The sequence below is a fragment of the Ranitomeya imitator genome, chromosome 7 (genome assembly GCF_032444005.1).
Source record: "Ranitomeya imitator isolate aRanImi1 chromosome 7, aRanImi1.pri, whole genome shotgun sequence".
In the NCBI taxonomy this organism is placed as follows: Eukaryota; Metazoa; Chordata; class Amphibia; order Anura; family Dendrobatidae; genus Ranitomeya; species Ranitomeya imitator.
The window spans coordinates 42,806,425-42,820,208 of NC_091288.1; the positions used below are offsets into that span (position 1 = coordinate 42,806,425).

The following is a 13,784-nucleotide window of genomic DNA, read 5'->3' on the forward strand; positions in this document are numbered from 1 at the left end:
AAGGACAGGAATTAGTAGCATGTTGTATTAGCCTTTTGTAGTGTATTTTGTCCTAAGCGTCTTAATTTCCCCGATTGAATGGCGAGCAGCGAGAGTGTGGGTTTTGAACTAATACTCATCATGCATGTAAACGGTGTGAAAGGGTTCCTGAGCGAGTGAACACAGAGTGTTCTTGTGTCAGCCCTCGTGGATATAGATACAATACAAACATTTCAGCCAAACGCCACGTAGACTCCATTGAGTAAAAACCTGGCTCCATTGTGTGGCTGCCCTCCCATACACAGTGAGAACAGAAAGACCCTGAATAGGGGTACAAGCTTTTTTTTTTTTTTTTTCCATAGGCTGCTAGGCTTTTAGGGACTTCATTGAAGGGGGCCGCAATTTTTTGTTAAGATGAGACCAATTCATTATGTTTTATTGCCTGGTGAGATGCAGTAATATGTTATTGTTGAAGTTCATCAAATATTCATGGTTTAAGATAAGTAGTAAATGTATTCATTTGAGTGGCCCTAGGGGATTTGGAAAGGAATATGGAGTCTGCTCAGCTGACAGTCCATGGGGAGACGGAGCTTGTTTAACAAGCTTACGTCTAATCTCTGATTACCATTTGTCTGGAAGGATTTCCTCCTTTTATTGTTAGAAATCTGCATAAAAACAACTGTTTTCAGAACTTGTAATTCCTTGTAATCCTAAATGGGAGATCTTGACTTGCTCTTCAGTTTTCCTAAATGCAAAGTGATTTTTTTTTTTATGTAAAATTCTATTTTTTCACTAGCTTTTAGGGACACTTTATTATTTCTTGTAACCCTTTTTTTATTTTTATTTTTACTCCTTACTCTATTCTATAATTATAATCAATTTATGTCACCAAAGTAGGATTGCACCTGTCTTTGCCTGAGGAGGTTGTGACTAGGACAGTTTAATGCCCCCATTTTTATTTTTTGTCATTTAGCACAAAATAGTTTAATATGTCTTGGGTGTATCTTATAGCCCAAAATCTATTTTTTTTTTTTTTTTATTACCCAGCTTGTATATTTTTATTTTTTTTAGAGGCTACTTTTTGGTTTCTGTCATTCTTGATGGCATGTATAGCACAACATGAAACGCTATTATTTATTCATTTTTTCCTGACAGAATTGGATAACTGCTCCGTTTTTAAAACGGCAGCATGTCACTTCTTTCATCGTTTTTGCAACTTTTTTAGCGTATAAAAAGCTATAAATAAGTGTTAAAAATGCAGGTATCAGGTCTTGCTGCATTGTTAGTGGGGGGGAAAAAACATGAACAGCATTATATGAAACCCACTTATTTTTGTGATTTCCCCTCCCCTTCCCCCCCACCCCCCAAAGTTTAAACCATATGGTCTTTGTCTCCTCACCTGAGAATGGCAGGTAGGATTAGTACAGATTAATTCAATGAGTGATGTATGTAAAGCAAACACTGGCCGACCAAGGTGTGAAATTAAACAATATCAATGATCAACGTAAGTGCTGACCAAAGGATGAAAGTAAACCATGTCCTACAAACTCAATGCACTGCCAATGTCTTAGGTAAACTATTCCTGACCAATTCAAACCCCCATTAAATTTGTGATTGTGTTTTCTCATTAAAGGGAATCTGTCACCTACTTTTTCGTATATAAGCTTCGGCCACCGCCATCAGGGGCTTCTCTACCGTATTATAGAATGCTGTAGATAAGCCCCTGATGGCGATGGCTGCAGCTTATATACAAAAAATTAAGGGACAGATTCCCATTAACGCATATGAAAAATCTTTTTCCACTAAATTTGATCAGATTGCCCTTTTTCCAAAAAATGCATGGTTTCACATATGTCTTGTATTGGTGACCTGTGTTCATGCTTCTGTGGTGGAAACAAAACTGAACTTTAGCATCATAAGAAAAGCATCAAAATTCCTTCACAACTTTTTTGTTATATTTTGCTCCGTTCGAGTATGTGCACACAAGAGGTGTTTTTTTTTTTTTTTTGTTTGTTTGTTTTTTTGAGGAGAGGTTTGAACCCAATCCCTCCTTTGAAAAAATAACAAAACCCTGCACACATACACGTGAAAAACTCTCATTTCTATTTTGGGATCCAATAAGTATCGTTTCTCCTTGCGGAGAGTGACATGATAAGCATGTCGAGGTGAGGAGACTTAAAGCCGCAATGCTCCTCTGGGAAATATGCAAATTGTCTCTTCAGAGAGGAAGTGGACTAGAACTCTAGTGCCACCTATTGGAAGGAGCAATCCTAACTGTCAATGTTGACTCTTTAACGAGCCTTGTCACATGACTTAGGATAATAGCCAAACCAGAATCTCAATTTGCAGACACTGTGTTTCGGGGTACTGCCCCTCGTCAGTGCAAAGTGGAGATCTGGTTTGGCTGATTGAGAGGCGTCTGACCGGGATCCACTTTGCACTGACGAGGGGCAGTACCCCAAAACACAGTGTCTGCAAGTTGAGATTCTGGTTTGGCTATTATCCTAAGTCATGTGAAAAGGCTCGTTAAAGGGTCGACATTGACGGTTAGGATTGCTACTTCCAATAGGTGGGACTAGAGTTCTAGTTCTCTTCCTCTCTGAAGAGACAATTTGCATCATTTCTATTTTAAAATGATTGCTAGTCATATGTTCAGTCTTTTTGAGTGTTTTTTCTTCCGCTTCATGTAATGCCAGGTGGGGAAAAAATGTTGTCTTTTGATGCGACTCTTGATGGAAAACACTGCAAGCTATGTACCGTTAAATGAAAAAGCAGCAAAAAAAAAAAAACAGGAAGAGAGTGCAAATACACTTAAAAATCTTTTTAAAAAGGTTGTCCGCTCTTAAGTTACAAGTCTGCAGTCACTCCGACTGCAGACTTGTGAATCCTCATGTCGCGTAAGCAAAAGACGCTGCTGCTGGAACGACAGTGAAGCCGCTTCAGGAAGACTAACCTATTTCTGGAAGCTGACGACTATGCTGGCGTCTTAACACACCTTGTGCACATACCCTCCAACCATTTAAGGAAACTTAAAAATCCGCAAAGAAGGAGTTTCCTGAAAAAGTCGTGTTTTTGACCGCCTAAACAATCTGTGTGCACTTAGCTTTCGACAGCATGAAGCTCTTCTGCAATCAGCATCTTGTACTGGTCTGTGCTGTCAGCTGTAGGATAATTGCAATAACTCCTATCATTTCATATCCGTTAATCTTTTCTATCATTGCTTATGATTTTCAGCCCATGTCTGTTTCCAGAATGGCTTCACTTTTTAATACAGAGCACGTTTTGTCGTGTGGGTACTGCACATTTTAGGCCCTTCCTCAGTATTAATTGCAGCATGTAGCCAGATTTCCTGTTGTACATGCAATTTCATTTTTACTCCTTCATATTGTGATGTGATGTCAGAGCTGTAATTCTTTCTTATTTATCAAAACAGGCTGATGACGTTGAAAGCAAAATTCGTGAAATTATTCCCCCTGGGTTTTGCAGTGGCACAGATGACTTTGTATCATTACTGGAAAAAGAAGTTAACTTTAAGCCATTTGGCCCTATAATACATACCTATAAGGTTTACAATGAAGAAGCTTGTGAGGAGTTCACTTACGAGATACATAAGGTAGGAGTGAGTTAAGAAGTATTTTCTGACCACATAAAGTGACTGCATTTACATGTTGGTAAAGAAAACACTGAGACGTCTACTTTGTTTTTCTAATTCACTCTTTGCTTCAAAAGCCTGAATGTGGGAACATAATTTAGAAATCAGAAATGAGCAAATAAATTTACATGGCTCTGGTCCAGTGGCCAGTTCAGAATTCTGTGGCCGCAAGTCCTGTAAACTGCCTTCTACCTGCCAGCATCTGCGGTTTCTGTTTTGCCTAGCTGACCCGACAGTCGGTCGACGACGCGGATGTACGTTGTGCCAGGCCAACTAATCAAGAGGTGCCGCAAATGTTGGCAGGTAGACAGTTTGCAGGACTTGGCGGCCACAGGACCCAAGGTCTTGCGAATAAATTCACTCATGTCTAATAATGGCCTTTGCATCAGAAAATATGAAACCACCAGCAACTTCACCTGGTAGAAAGAGATGTCACATTGTGACTGTCTCCATTAAGGATGGGGGGCCCCAAACTGTCCCTAGAACTGGGACCCTAACTATTCCTGTCCCGGGGGTACTCTTGAAGGTAGAGAGGCCTGAGTCTCTGATCTTGTTAAATGTGATCTGTCCCCTCCTCCATGCCATGAGGCATGGGACAAATGTAAGGTAAACAAGGACACAAAGCTGTAACAGGGAAAACAGAAATCCACTATCATAGAAAAGCACTAACCAACAATAGGCAGGTGGATAGGGACTTGGAGGAATAAACTAAATGGGAACAGGGACCAGGAGATAAACCCACACGTACAACAGCAAACCACAGAATACTACTACAACTCCACTCCAACCACTTTGGTTTAGCAGACAGCACAGGAAGATGAATATTTCACTGGCAAGGATAAGGTCTGGTCAGTTTTTATAGGAAGAGGTAATGATCAGACACAGTTGAAATGGAGCTGCATGTTTCTGACCAGCATAGAAAGGGTCATTAACCTCTTCAACACCTGAGGAAACGAAGTCCATTTAATATGGGACACAAATCACACAATCTCTAAAGACCTGTGATTCATTACCTGACGTGACCATCTAACTCCAGGTCTTCAGGGGGACGTGACACTCTGGTGACAGATGATTTCCAGAAGTTGCCCGTGAGTTGAAGCAAGGGTTGTACTTTTTTCAGAAGCTTGGGCCAACAGATATGACCAATAGATATTTTTAAGACACAAATGTGTAAATGTCTGACCTGACTCTTGTGACATTTGCCCTAGGCTGACTTGACCTGTCCAGGCTTCAGAGAGTACCACGAAAGGCTCCAGACCTTCTTAATGTGGTTCATTGAAACGGCTAGCTACATCGATGTGGATGATGAGCGATGGGACTACTTTGTAGTGTAAGTGCCATTCTAAATCAACATTAGACTTCCCTCCATTAGCAAAGCTTGGAGATTTAATTGGTAGACACCAATTATACAGTTGCCGTATAATGATATTTTTTTCCCAGGCAGGACAAACCATTGTTTACAAGGCTCACAGTTTCCCTTCATTGTGTTTGTGGAGGCCTCCAGAATAGCACTGAATTAAACTCTGTTGTCTGTCGGAGTGGTGAATATGGGCTTAAACAGTAAAATGAGCTTTTTTTTTTTTTTTTTTGCCTGTGTCCCTTTTTACTTGCCACCCATTCAGTGTGCACAATAGGCAAGTGCACTGAAGTGATGCAAAGAGGGCTGATTTATCCAAGTTGCAGCTCACCAATTAAGTGAATTGTGCATTCAGAATAAAGCAGGTGTACCCATTGGGCTCTCACAGCGTAGCTTGCTGACACTGGAAACTCTGGCAGAGAATGGAAAAGGAAAATGGACCCTGCATGGGAGCTTGCCTGTAATTGACCCGCTTGGCTTTCTGTTTTATCTGCAGATTTGAGAAGTACAATAAAGACGGGACTACACTCTTCGCGACTGTAGGCTACATGACAGTCTATAATTACTACGTGTACCCAGACAAAACCCGGCCACGTGTAAGGTAATTGCCTGCGATGCACGTGCCTTCCCTTTCTTTCCTTATTTTGTTTCACAAGTGAATCTCGCTAAAGTTCCCAATTTTACCTAAAATGGCGATTAGCATTTTTAACAACACAAGAGGCTGGACGGTGAAAGAAGATGCGATTTACCCAGAGCCCTCTGATGTTTCTGTTGGATCCTAATTGTAACATTATAGAAAAAAAAATTAGTCTTTTCAGGGTTACGGAATTTTTTTTTTTTTTAAAGTAATTAATGCTTTTGTCAATTGCAAGCCATAAAACTCAACTTTTAATACTAAATCTAAAATGCATACTGGGTATTATTAAAATGATGTCCCTAATCTGCTTGCAATTTATAGATTTTTGAGGATGGCTACCTATATTTAATCAGTTGATGGCACTCTGGGGTATCATCATTAACTAGATTATAATTGGCTGTCTGAGGAATGTTCTGATACATGAATGCACTTTGGCAAATCATCAAGAGCCACCGCTGGCAGCTCCTTTTGACATTGCCAATCAATGACGTCCTATATGTGCTTGATGTGATGAGTCCGGAGCCGCGGGCCATGGTGGACAGTCTAGGCCACGCAGGCAGCGTACAGTAGCATGAGCAACATGCACATTGATATGTTGAAAATCAGTTCATGGGATTCTTTTAGGTTCCTCCACAAAATCAATGTAAGTCTGAGCTGTTAGTATACCTGGAATGAAGACTAGAGAAATCTGTCTACCACATATTATACCACGTCACATCATAATCCTGGGAGTAGGACCAGTTGGATGTTCCTACTCGAAGGCATCTTCATGGCATTGCCCACCTGGTTTCCAGACCAATCTCTGGCTATCATTGCGTCCATGGCAAAACCGTGATTTATCACTGAAGAGGAAAGCCCTCCATTCAAGCGTGACACTTATACTTGATACTGTATAGATCCAGATATTTATAAAGTTTCACCTTTTTTCTTCTTTTACATATCCTTAACATGTCTACCCTTCCTGTGATTTCCAGATTTCCATGACTTTGCTTTTTAGTGTTGCAATGTACTTGTTGAGTAGTGTTTATTGCTATAACAGGAGGTGCAGTCTAAATAAATTGTTGTTGTTTTTTCTCTTCCTTCTTTGCAGCCAGATGTTAATTCTGCCTCCATTTCAAAGTGAAGGGCATGGAGCTCAGCTGCTGGAAACAGTTCATAGATATTATGTTACTTCCCCCAACATTTTGGATGTTACAGGTATTGTGGAGCCTCCAATCTGTACTAATGGAATTGATGATGTGCAGTCAGTTGGATTGCAACCATGTGAATTCTGATTCTCCACCATGTACTTTTTTTTTTTTTTTTGATCTTTAGGGTTCTCATTTATGATTTCCATGATTGTGTCCATCCTTCTACTTGCCAGTCTGTCTTATTGCTTCTTTTCTTCTTCAGCTCTTCCAATCAGAAAAAAATGATGATTTTACCTTATTTTTATTTAATCTTTTGCAGCTTATTAGATTTTATTGTGATTAAAGTGGGAGAACGATTGATCCTCGTTATCCAGACACATGACGCTCTCAACCTGGCTCATCAGGAAAGAGTTTGGGGCTGCTCCATTTAGGCCTTCACTGTGTTGTATTTGTATGACATTTCCACCATCCGTCTGTCTTAAAGGGGTGGTCTGAGTATATATGGATCAGTGTCTGTGTGCAATCCCGAAAAAAAAGAAAATTAAGTAGAACTAAGAAGTTTGATTTCCTGATGCTATAGGGGTCAAAATGATCACGAGTGATTGGGCATCAGGTTTATATAGGATCTGAATGCTGTGAATGTTTGTTTTGGGAAAACCCCATTAAAGAATAACCGTTGTATCACAAACATTACTCCGAATTTCTAATGAGTACGTATTGAGAATTCCTTCTAAACGTTAAGCCATTTTTTTTTTCCCATTTGATGGGCCTTGGTACGTTTTAAATGCGGTTATGTTGTTAATAGTGGGTTCACAAATGGAAACTAGTCCTTAATGAAACGCGGCCTGTGAAGGTAACTGTAGCATCAGAGGTTACCATACTGGCATGACTTTGGATAGTAAGGGTATGTGCACACGTAGAATGGTCCACTGCGGATTTTTTCGCAGCAATTTGATAAATCCGCAGGGCAAAAACACTGCGTTTTTCCTGCGGATTTATTGCGGTTTTTGTGCGGATTCCACTGCGGTTTTATACCTGCGGTTTTCTATTATGGAGCAGGTGTAAAACCCCTGCGGATTCCGCACAAAGAGTTGACATGCTGCGGAATGTAAACTGCTACGTTTCCGTGCGTTTTTTTTCCGCAGCATGGGCACAGCGTTTTCAGTTTCCCATAGGTTTGCATTGTACTGTAAACTCATGGGAAACTGCTGTGGGTCCGCAGCAAAATCCGCATCGTGTGCACAGAGCCTTAAACTCTAAGGTCCAACAATAATTTACTCTTGTGAATTTTTGGATATCCCATCTGACAATGCTGCAAATACTAAAAGTACATTTGGGTTTCAGTTTTACATCTGTTTTTGTTTCTGCTTGCAAAGTATTCGTTTTTACTAGAGGTGTCTGAGCGCTTCCAGTGTTTTGGGTCGAATAATGGACCCATTAATGGTTATTGTTTATAACAGATGACAATCAGTAGACTTTGACGGTAAAAAAAGAAACAAAACAAAACTGTTCCTGTTGTTACCACTTGTGTGGCAGATCAAAAAAGTAGTGGAGACTACATTTTATTCAGTCGCCATGACAGCACAACGAGAGAGGGGATCCGCCCTTCAGGGACAGGAAACCTCAGACATAAAAGGGCGGCACTTCACTCCCCCGCCAGTTGGTTTCCTGTCCCTGACAGTGGAACCTCTTCAGACAGGCCCAGAGAAGAGGGTTGAAGATAGAAGCTATCCCACTCCTGACAGGCCGATGCAGGTAGCGGGGGTCCCCTACCTCGGCCTGATCAGGGGGATGGAAGCACCACACGGCAGGGGGACTGTCTGTGTAGGTGACAGCAGGAGGAAGCAGCCCTAAGCGGGGGGCTTGACTTCTGTGGTGCCGCTGTTCACCTGGTACGTGAGGCCCAATGGTGCGCATCTGCCGGAGCTTCTGGGGTCGGTCCGCCGCTGCTGCTGGGGTCTGCGATGGCTAGGTGAGCGCTGCCGTCCTTGTTCGGCGCGTCTGCTCTCAGCGCCGCGGCCGCGTCCGGAAGGGGCGTGTCCTGATGACGCGGGTGCGGCGCGGGGCGATGACGCGGCCGCGCATGTGCGGTAGCGTCTTATCCTGGCTAATGGCGGCGCCCGGCGTCGCAGGGGGGGATTTTGGCCTCAGGGTGTCTGGCGCTCTACGGGCGCTAGCGGGGGCAGTACCAATTAGCGGTGCACCGAGGGATGTCCCTGCTGACCCCCCATCCGGGGGTGGTACCCAGGGGGATAGATTTAAACGCTGCACTGAGGCCTCAACATTGTTCCTGTCCACCATCTTGGAATGGAGTCTCTGGAAGGAACACCGCAGCTGGGCGGTGAGCAGCAGCAGTTACCTGAACAACCTTTGAGCAGCTCCCAGCGGCGTTCTAGTGGCAGTAGTCGCGCTGGTAGAGCCAAAGAAACTCAGAAGTCAACTAAGTCCTCTGGCCGTAAGGAATCTCCGGCTAAGAAGGACCCCCCGATCACGGTACCATTCACTGCAGGGATGGGTAAGTGAGCTTCGTGAAAGTACATTTCTGATAGCTGTCCCTCCTTGTATTTCCTCTCTCCTTATTAGGGGAGGAAATCTGTGTCCAAATCCAAACATAGAGAGTGTGCCATCTGTACGGAACCTCTTCCGGATGGACATAAAAAGAAATTGTGCAGCATCTGCATTCAACAATTAATTGAGGACGAGACCCCTGACCTTACGTCTACTCTTAGGGATCTGGTTAGACAGGAGGTCAGAGATTCCATAAGGTCTCAGAAGACAGTTTCAAAAAAGAGGAAGGAGATATTATCCCCAGCCTCGGATGTGGATTCAGACACGGGTGGTGTGAGTTCGGATTCTCATCCGTCATCATCATCAGAGGACGTGGAATCTAGTCGAACCTGTCTATCACTGGACAGGGTTAACCGCTTAGTCAAAGCTGTCAATAGCACTATGGGCATTGAGGAGACCCAGGCGGAATGTTCCATCCAGGATATAATGTTTAAAGGCATAGATCGCAAATCCAGAAGAGTATTTCCCGTAGTTGATAAAGTTAAGTCTCTGATTACGAGAGAATGGAAAAAACCCGAAAGGAAGGGGTCTCTCCCACCAGCGTTCAAAAGAAGATATCCCTTTGAGGAAGAAGCTTCTTCCTCCTGGGACAAGGTCCCGAAACTGGATGCGGCGGTGGCTAAAGCATGTAAAAAGACGTCTCTTCCGTTTGAGGATCTGGGGAGCCTAAAAGACCCGCTTGATAGGAAAGCTGAGGTATTCCTTAAAGGAGCTTGGGAAACATCAGCGGGTTCCCTGAGACCAGCGATTGCGGCCACCTGCACTGCCCGGTCGTTGATGGTATGGCTGGGTAATCTAGAAGACCAGCTCAAGGATAAGGTTCCTAGGAGCGAGATCCTATCATCTATGTCTATGATTCAGGATGCAGCAGCCTTCCTTGCGGATGCGTCAGCCGATTCTGTTAGGCTAGCGGCAAGGTCATCAGCACTGTCCAATGCGGCCCGTAGGGCTCTTTGGATAAAATGCTGGCCAGGAGACTTGCAGGCCAGATCAAAACTATGTGGCATCCCCTGTGAGGGGGTTCATTTGTTTGGCCCAGTGCTGGATGAGCTTCTAGAAAAAGCAGGTGACAGTAAGAAGCGATTCCCTCTCCTAACAAGACCCTTCTATAGACGGGACTATAATAGAGGAGGGCCATATCGCCGAAGATCGGACAGGGATTCAAATAGAGAATCGACCAGATACAACTCTTACAGGAGAAGAGGTAGAGGTTACATGTTTAACTCTTCTAGAGACTCTAAAAAGCATCAATGACTGGCGGCCCAGGTGGGCGGTAGGCTTTTGGCCTTCTACCCAGCCTGGGTAAAAATCACCAATAGTCCATGGATACTCAGTATCATTAAAGAGGGGCTAAAGTTCCAATTCCACCATACCCCCCTGGAAAAATTCAAATTAACTCCTATCCGTTCTTCTCCCGCAGAACAGTTGGCGTTGGAGTCAGAGGTTCGAGATCTCCAAAAAAAAGGGGGTTCTCGTTAAAGTACCTACGGAGGAACAAGGTACGGGGTTTTACTCCCCTTTATTCCTGGTAAAGAAGCCAGATGGATCTTATCGTACCATCATCAATCTGAAGGGCCTGAATGTATTCCTGCTGGTCCCATCCTTTAAAATGGAATCTGTGAAGTCGGCAATAAAGCTTCTTTTTCACAATTGCTTCATGGTTGTCTTAGATCTGAAAGACGCCTATTATCATGTCCCGATACATGCAACTCATCAGCGCTTTCTCAGGGTGGCGATTTCTCTTGCCGGCACAGTGGAGCACTTTCAATATCGGGCACTCCCCTTTGGTGTTGCAGTCGCACCTCGGGTGTTCACTAAGATTATGGTGGAGGTTATGGCACACCTTCATGAGCAAAATATACTAATAATTCCCTATCTGGATGATTTATTGATCGTTGGGCGCTCAGAGGTACACTGTAAAGAACAGTTGGGGAAAGTGATGGCGGCGTTACACAACTTAGGATGGATTATCAATCTCAATAAGTCGCGTCTTCAGCCCTCAACATCACAGCAGTTCTTGGGTCTTACTGTGGATTCAGCTCAGCAGGAATGTCGCCTGCCAGACTCAAAAGTTGATACTATTCACCGGCTGGCCTCCAGAGCAATTAGTAATCCCGTAGTTTCCCTAAGAAGTGCTATGTCACTCTTAGGTTCACTTACTACTTGTTTTCCGGCGGTGATGTGGGCACAGTTTCACTCCAGGGCTCTGCAATGGGATGTTCTGCATAATTTTCGGCGTCTGGGCGCTAACCTTGACAAAAATTTTTCCCTATCTGTAGAGGCCACGGGTTCACTAAGGTGGTGGACACACATCCCTAATCTGCGTAAAGGGGTACCTTGGACATATCAGATATCACGGGTAATAACAACGGATGCTAGCCCCACGAGGTGGGGAGCACACTGGGAGGGCAATTGCATTCAGGGTCTGTGGTCCCATTCTGAGCGAGACACGTCCTCCAATCTGAAGGAATTGATGGCGGTGGAACGCGCCTTAGATAGGTTCCTTATACCTCTGCAGGGTAGACATGTTAGGATACTCTCTGACAACCAGGTGACCTTTGCTTATGTGAACCACCAAGGAGGTACACGGTCTAGGTCATTAATGAACGTTACAAATCATATCTTTCAGATGGCCGAAAATCACCTGCTCTCCCTTACGGCCCTTCATATAAAGGGAAATCTAAATACCATGGCCGATTACTTAGGCCGCAACGAGCTCAAACAAGAGGGCTGGTCTCTAAAACCGGCTGTCTTCAATCAGATCGTGCGGTTGTGGGGATGTCCAGAGATAGATCTGTTTGCCAGTCGAGGAAACAAGAAACTCCATCAATTCTGTTCCCTAGACCCAAGGGACAACCCGTACGCAGTCGACGCTCTTCTGATCCCCTGGAATTTCAATCTCGCCTACGCTTTCCCTCCTCTGAATCTCATTCCTATAGTTCTGAGGAAAATTCGGGAAGACGGAGCCCGAGTGGTTTTAATAGCCCCATTCTGGCCCAGAAGGTCTTGGTTCCCATGGTTGAGAAGCATGTCCATTTCCCAACCATGGATCCTCCCAGAAATACCGGACCTCCTTTCCCAGGGTCCAGTCTTCCATCCACGAGTAACCAACTTGCACCTGACAGCGTAGAACTTGAGAGGTCACTTCTGAAAGGAAAGGGATTCTCCCAGAATCTTGTAAATACTCTACTTAAAAGTAGGAAAGCCTCCACGACTAGCATTTATGTTAGGGTATGGAGGAAGTTCCTATCAAGTTCAGGAGCACAAATCGATCAAAAACCTGATATTGCTCAGATCCTAGAATTTTTACAGAAGGGCCTAGAGTTAGGCTTAGCCACCAGCACCCTTACAGTTCAGGTTTCAGCTCTAGGGGCACTATATAATTCCAACATAGCCAGTAATCACTGGATAACAAGGTTTTTCAAAGCGGTCACCAGATCCAGGCCGGTTGTTAAACAGAGAATAGTTCCATGGGACCTAAATCTTGTGCTCTCAGCTCTAACACAAGCTCCGTTCGAGTCTATTGACTCTGTCCCGATCAAGATCCTGTCGGTCAAAACAGCCCTCTTAGTTGCTCTTACATCGGCAAGAAGGGTTAGTGATCTTCAGGCATTATCCAGGCAACGTCCATATATGCAATTTTTGGAAGATAGAGTGGTGATGAGTCCTGACCCTCTTTATCTTCCAAAGGTTGCCTCAAAATTTCATAGATCCCAGGAGGTGATCCTACCTTCATTTTGTCCTAATCCCTCTAACAATAAGGAGCAGAGATTTCAGTGTTTGGACGTACGTAGGTGCCTTCTTAAATACATTTCAGTAACAGACACCTGGAAAAAAGACCACGCATTATTTTTATCCTACCAGGGGGTTAGGAAGGGACTTAGAGTATCAAAAAATACCCTAGCCAGATGGATTAGGGAGGCGATATCTCTTGCTTATACCGCAGGTGGCGTGGAGATTCCAGAAGGTATAAAGGCTCACTCCACTCGTGCGGTAGCCACATCCTGGGCTGAGAGAGCAGAAGTATCGATTGAGGACATCTGTAAGGCGGCCACATGGTCTTCTCCATCCACCTTTCTTAGACACTATAGATTAGATCTAGGTGGCTCCTCCGACCTCACGTTTGGGAGAAGGGTGCTGGAAGCTATTATCCCTCCCTAGTCACCTTTTCACTTCTCTGAAAGTCTCTCGTTGTGCTGTCATGGCGACTGAATAAATACGTACGCTACTCACCTGGTAGCAGTGTTTTTTCAGGAGCCATGACAGCACCCTTATATTCCCTACCCTCTTTGTTTATGGGTTCAACACTTCCTTTAGAGAAATTCCTAAGTTTATTCACTGGGTGAATTGTACCATATATTAATATTGTTTATGTGCTATTAACCTAGAAGGTCCTTTCATACTCTGTAAACCAACTGGCGGGGGAGTGAAGTGCCGCCCTTTTATGTCTGAGGTTTCCTG

The 13,784-nt window shown here is 43.9% G+C and overlaps 1 protein-coding gene across 1 annotated transcript in view; it reads left to right on the forward strand.

The window, feature by feature from the left end:
- Positions 1-13,784, forward strand: part of HAT1 (histone acetyltransferase 1) — a 74,839-nt gene that overhangs the window by 33,463 nt on the left and 27,592 nt on the right. Inside the window, exons 5-8 of the mRNA XM_069733140.1 lie at positions 3,413-3,592; positions 4,840-4,961; positions 5,485-5,589; positions 6,716-6,822. Of these exons, the coding sequence (XP_069589241.1) occupies positions 3,413-3,592; positions 4,840-4,961; positions 5,485-5,589; positions 6,716-6,822 (514 nt within the window). The remainder of the gene's footprint in view (positions 1-3,412; positions 3,593-4,839; positions 4,962-5,484; positions 5,590-6,715; positions 6,823-13,784) is intronic.